The 5,417-nt window shown below is 41.7% G+C and overlaps 1 protein-coding gene across 4 annotated transcripts; it reads right to left on the reverse strand.

Annotated features, from left to right (window-relative positions):
* Positions 1-289: 289 nt before the first annotated feature.
* On the reverse strand, positions 290-5,103 carry LOC123426166 (DNA topoisomerase 2-like). Of its 4 annotated transcripts, XR_006622069.1 has the most exons (10): positions 4,965-5,103; positions 4,737-4,859; positions 4,376-4,643; positions 3,989-4,287; positions 2,614-2,853; positions 2,215-2,401; positions 2,080-2,129; positions 1,591-2,004; positions 1,211-1,485; positions 290-536 (listed from the first exon to the last, which is right to left on the reverse strand). XR_006622069.1 is itself a non-coding variant. In XM_045109940.1 (7 exons), exons 4-7 carry the CDS (start codon positions 4,159-4,161, stop codon positions 430-432), a joined length of 699 nt encoding a protein of 232 aa, XP_044965875.1. In that variant the 5' UTR covers positions 4,162-4,287; positions 4,376-4,643; positions 4,737-4,859; positions 4,965-5,075; the 3' UTR covers positions 290-429. The 4 variants fall into 4 exon arrangements, 2 of the variants coding, with proteins under 2 accessions (XP_044965875.1, XP_044965876.1); XR_006622068.1 differs by having other exon boundaries at positions 290-1,485; positions 4,965-5,094; XM_045109940.1 differs by lacking the exons at positions 1,211-1,485; positions 1,591-2,004; positions 2,080-2,129 and having other exon boundaries at positions 2,614-2,845; positions 4,965-5,075.
* Positions 5,104-5,417: the final 314 nt, after the last annotated feature.

The following is a 5,417-nucleotide window of genomic DNA, read 5'->3' on the forward strand; positions in this document are numbered from 1 at the left end:
CATGAATCCATTATGCCTATGTTTTGTTGAATGGTATAATTTTGTGGATTAGTTTAATCTAACTAAATAAAGATTTATAATTTATTATCATGTAGTTCAGCTTTTAGCTCACAGAAATTGGACGCCATTTATAAAAACCTGGAAAATATTGTGTTTTTTACGAAAAAAACATAACACCATATGCAATCCTTGACAAAGGCATTTCCTTCTTTCTTCATGTCACAAAATGAACACTCACAAGGAAGCATTGATGAAAAAGGAAAATACTGTACACCCAATATGACCAGGATTTAATCATACGCTCAAATCATAATTTCAAAACTAAAAGTATGTTATGGTTATATAATATAAACAATCAATCTATTGATGTCTCCTTATTGCACCTTTCACATCCCACTCATCATACCTACTATATCCATCAGTTTAATGCTAATACAAGTTTGGATTACCAGTAACACCTAACAGGGGCCACTCTTCCTGCATCAACTTCAGGATCTCGCGGATCAGCACAGACGGAACAATCATTTGGTGACCATCTGCAGACAAACAGATCATACTACTATTTTCTATAGCTTACAAGATATAACTAAAATAAAAGAACTGCAATTTTCTTATACCACTTTGAGGTTAAACCAACACAACTTGCTCCATACATAGGAAACTTCCCAGTTGTCACCGAAAAAGTAGAAACAAAAAATAAGTACTTTCTTCCGTGATATATTTGAACAAATCACTTGTGTCATTTGCTATGTTTAGCTTTTAACTTCATGCATAAATAATAGGATAAACAACCCTAAACTATATAAGATCATGAACTATACAATTACGTAATAAAGGAACAAGTCCATAAATTGACCCATCCATAAATGTTTCCAAATTTACCCAAATTCGGAGCATTCCAAAGATTGGTACTACTCCTATGGTAAACGAGAAGAGCTATAGGCCACCATGAATGATGGCGAAATATGCAACACAGTAGGTGTACATCTAGAACAATAGTTCACTGATCACTGGCAGAGATAAGAAAGATCAATGTATAATTTTATTTATATGCATATGCTAGACAATCTCTTGTGTCTCCACATCACTACCATCTAGAAGGGACCAATAAAATAAATATTTAGCCATCTATTTCATACATTCAGCAGCTGAATAGAGACGAGAGGCAAACGAGCACCGACTGTCAGAAGATTGAGGTTAGACATCTTACCGGCCATAGAAAGTTCAGGTATAGGTTCAGAAATGACCTCGGCGCCAGAAGCACCTATTCTGTGGCCTGAGCGATGCATTTGGCTCACAGGCGACCATGACATCGACTCCACGACTGGAAGAGGCCATAATTGTTGCCCTAGACGGAGGTCTTCTACTTCTCTTTTGTGGTGTACTATTCTTGGGTGCTGGCTTAGAATCCTTCGCCTTTTCAGAATTTTTGGCGCGCTTGCTTGATTTGTTCTTCTGCTCAGCTTCAAGTTTTGCATCACACACCTGTATCAAAATCAATGTGAGAAGAGCAGTGAAACACATAACGTCAAGAAAAAACTGCTCAAGTGAAAGAAAAAATACATAAGAACAGAGAGAAACATTGCTTACATCCAGTTCCTTCTGAAGAGCATCAAGGTCTCTCAGCCAAAGAGTTTGTGGCTCTGTATTACAGAGGATTTCAAGATCAGCCTTTAACTTATCCTGCTGCGCAATGAGCTCGTTCACCTTCTCCAAAGTCAAGGTACCAATCGACATTGCAAGAAGATACTCATAATCACTAGTTGCAGCTTCAGCAGGACTCTGATCAGTATCTTCCTCTGCTTCTGTAGATCCTACAGCAACTGGCCCAGACGTGGGTTTTTTATTTGGGAAAGGTGTGTTGTCCTTCTGCTTCAGCTCCAGGAATAGGTCTGCCCTCTTCCTGTTATTGACTCTGATGTCCCCGGAAATAACAACATGAATAAACCTAACTCTGTGCTGATACTTCAGCAACTCATACCCCATGTTTTCCATCATTACTTTCTGCACAGCATACATTGTTAGACAATAATGCAGTAGTTTGCAGATGAACAACTAAAGGAAAATATCAACATGTACCTTCCGGTTGACATGGAATTTGAACCTCAAATCAAAGAACTCTTAAAGTACTGAAAAGTTAACATAATGTCAGTGCCAAAACCACAAGTAAAAGGATTTGTTGCTATAATACATGCCCGTGTTAGGGATACTCACCATCCTCTGGGGTGTCATATTTTTTTATTTTACCATGTGAATCAAACAAATGCATGTTTGTTGTTCCTATTGTGGTAGTCAGCTTGAATTTCTTCTCAAGGCCTTCTTGCTTGGCTATATTCATGTTTTGCTCACTCAGTATAAGCTCAAATTCCACATCCGCGTGATCACAGTGCGACCTTATTTCCTATAAATCGATTGCGGTTCAAGAAAGTCAAAACATCTGGAACCCAAGAGAATGAACTATTTGTACTGTTAACTATTCCCTCCTTCAATATTACAAGACGTTCTAACTTTTTCTGAATGGGATCTATGTGGGCACATTTAGAGTGTTAGTTCATCATTTCAGTCCATGTTAAAGTATCTAAAACATCTTATAATAGTGACCCGATGGAGTACCTCTAACAATGGCGGTTCCTTGCTCTTTTCCTTTTCCTTGTCCTTGTCCTTGTCCTTGTTCTTGTCCTTGCTCTTTTCCTTTTCCTTGATAGGAATAGGACACATGGATTCAAGAAACTCTTTGTAATTTGTAGACCAGCGGCGGACAGGAAGCTCAGTTATTTTAAGCTTGGTGTGAGCAACTTCCTCTATAACACCAGTGATGGTATATGTCACACCAGTTGCCTTTGAACTTGTCTCCTTCAAAGAACCGTGTCAGGTGATGGAAAAACAAATTGCATAAATATCAATTGCAGAATTATGCAGCCAAACTTTCAGTCTAACAGAAATATTATGCTAGTTATATTCAGGTATTGTGATTCGGGTCCACAGAAATATTATCCTAGTTCTATTTTAGTTATACTAGTCTAACAGAAATTTAAGCTTGTGCCGGTTCGGCCGCTGTACTGTGATTCTACAACTTGTCTATGAACATCAACAACATAGCTGCTGCGCGCCGCATACAGGTGTACATGCAGAAAAATTACATTTACCTTGGGCACACAGCAGTAATTTGTTTCATGTATCCACTACCTGCTACTCCCTCCGTTCCTAAATATAAGTATTTTTAGAGATTACATTAGAGGACTACATACGGATGCATAAAGACATATTTTAAAATGTAGATTCACTCATTTTGCTTCGTATGTAGTCACCTAGTGAAATCTCTAGAAAGACTTATATTTAGGAACAGAGGGAGTAGAAGATGAGTGAGTGGAGCAACCCGATTGTCGTGCCTTCTTAAGCTAGTGTATGTCACGGGAGGAAGAATGTCGTGATCTATGAAGAAATTGACCAGGTGAACAGAGGCGGGTCTGACCATGGACCATGCGTCTTCTATCCGTCGTCGAAATCCAACAGGAAGAAACGGCACAGCGGTCTAGCTGAAGAAATCTACTGCGGCAGGCAGAACCGAGAATCTGGTCGGGAGAAAACTGAAATGCTCCCCGTCAGATTGCACAAAGACATCGCCGTTAGGCACCACTTCTGCCACTTCAATTGATTCGTCGTGTCATGTCACCAACTCAGTGTTGTGAATACATTACCTACCAACTAATTATGATTTTTATCACACATTGCTCTAGAAACAAGAGTTGGCATCTAACAGGGAAGGTATGATAGATGTAGATAGTTCTATGCAAATTGGTATAGTATCAATTCTTGATTTCAAACATATACGCATACAATGTCACATCAAATCTCAACCTCCTTGATTCCACGTGACCCAGTTAAAGTGGTCAAGACCCGTTTGGAATTTATATCCCAGTTAAGTGCATTAATGTACTCAGTAGTGAGTACTGACGGCCTGAGCCTAACAGAAAAGGCAAACACACACCTGATGCCTGCCAGTGAACAGGTTATCTCCCTAGTCAACTGAGGTGCGATGTTGGCTGTTTCAGGTGCGAAGCCGCAAAGAACGACGGCATCCTTGATGCACTGGATTAAGATGAACATAATTGTAACTAAAAAATAATGTGCGTCTACTTGACCCCTCATCCTCGCTCTCATGGTGGGGCTCTGCTATGTCTTCATCAGAAATCTCAGCTAAGGATGACATGGCCTTCTTTTCTGCACCTCTTTTGCTTGGTCCGTTCCCCCCTTTCTTTCCTTTCTGCTGTTCTACCGTTTCCATGGCTGCACACGTGGTTACACCATCAGCACAAACTTCTAAGAGATGCATATTTTATGTTCAAAAACACAACATTATGCCAATGGCAATTACCATTGGGTTCTGGAGAGGAGTCATTAATATTGTAAGCAACCAGGCGGTCTTTCAGATCAGCCACTTCCTCCTCTTCATCTTTCACCGGTGAACTTGGCTATGAAATTGTTAAATTGACTTGTTAAGGCAGCAAATAAACTATGACAAGCACAATAAGAAAAGGCTTGATTGAGGAACCAACCTTTTTGGGTGGTGGTTTCTTCTTTTGTGTTGCACGTTTCGGAATTGCTGCTTCATAATCATCATCATCACTCCCAGCCGAATTCGCCTTTAAAAGTTTGATTGATTCATCAGTAAAGAGCAACAAGTACTACCTAGTCCGCTGCAACTCAAGAAATGTATCACTTGTGTTAGTCTGTACCTTCGCCTTCTTAGCTGCCACTGCCCTCTTGGGTGCTGGCTTAGAATCCTTCGCCTTTTTAGAATTTTCGGCGTGCTTGCTTGATCTGTTCTTTTGCTCAGCTTCAAGTTTTGCATCACACACCTGTATCAAAATCAATGTGAGAAGAGCAGTGAAACACATAACGTCAAGAAAAAACTGCTCAAGTGAAAGAAAAAATACATAAGAACAGAGAGAAACACTGCTTACATCCAGTTCCTTCTCAAGAGCGTCAAGGTCTCTCAGCCAAAGAGTTTGTGGCTCTGTATTACATAGGATTTCAAGATCAGCCTTTAACTTATCATGTTGTGCAATGAGCTCGTTCACCTTGTTGGCAAGAACGGGATTGGCCTTAAGGGCCTCCTCGTAGGCCGATCAGTTGTGCTCAGCGCGCCGGCCGGCTCCGCCGCGGCCGAGACGGGCAGGGCCCCGCGGAGGCGTCTGGAGGACCCCGCCAGGCGGACGAAGGACGGCGCGGCGGTGGAGGCGGAGGAGGAGAGGGGTCTGCTGGGGATGAGCCGATGCAATCCGGGGATGTGGCCACGGACGCTGCCATCGCTGCCGCCGCTCTAACGCCGCAGGCACAGCCAAGCTGCTGATGAACCTCCCACCACCACACACGCACACGGGGGAGCGGCTTCCTGCGGGGCGAGCTGGGCTGAG

Source organism: Hordeum vulgare, chromosome 2H (assembly GCF_904849725.1).
Source record: "Hordeum vulgare subsp. vulgare chromosome 2H, MorexV3_pseudomolecules_assembly, whole genome shotgun sequence".
NCBI classification, from domain to species: Eukaryota; Viridiplantae; Streptophyta; class Magnoliopsida; order Poales; family Poaceae; genus Hordeum; species Hordeum vulgare.

Excerpts from the sequence above, each read along its gene's own strand:
- LOC123426166 (XM_045109940.1), bottom strand. The coding sequence starts at position 4,161 with ATGAGAGCGAGGATGAGGGGTCAAGTAGACGCACATTATTTTTTAGTT. Across the intron at positions 2,846-3,988 it reads TGTTCACTGGCAGGCATCAG|TTCAAAGGCAACTGGTGTGA; the intron begins GTGTGTGTTTGC and ends GAAGGAGACAAG. Across the intron at positions 2,402-2,613 it reads AGGAACCGCCATTGTTAGAG|GAAATAAGGTCGCACTGTGA; the intron begins GTACTCCATCGG and ends ATCGATTTATAG.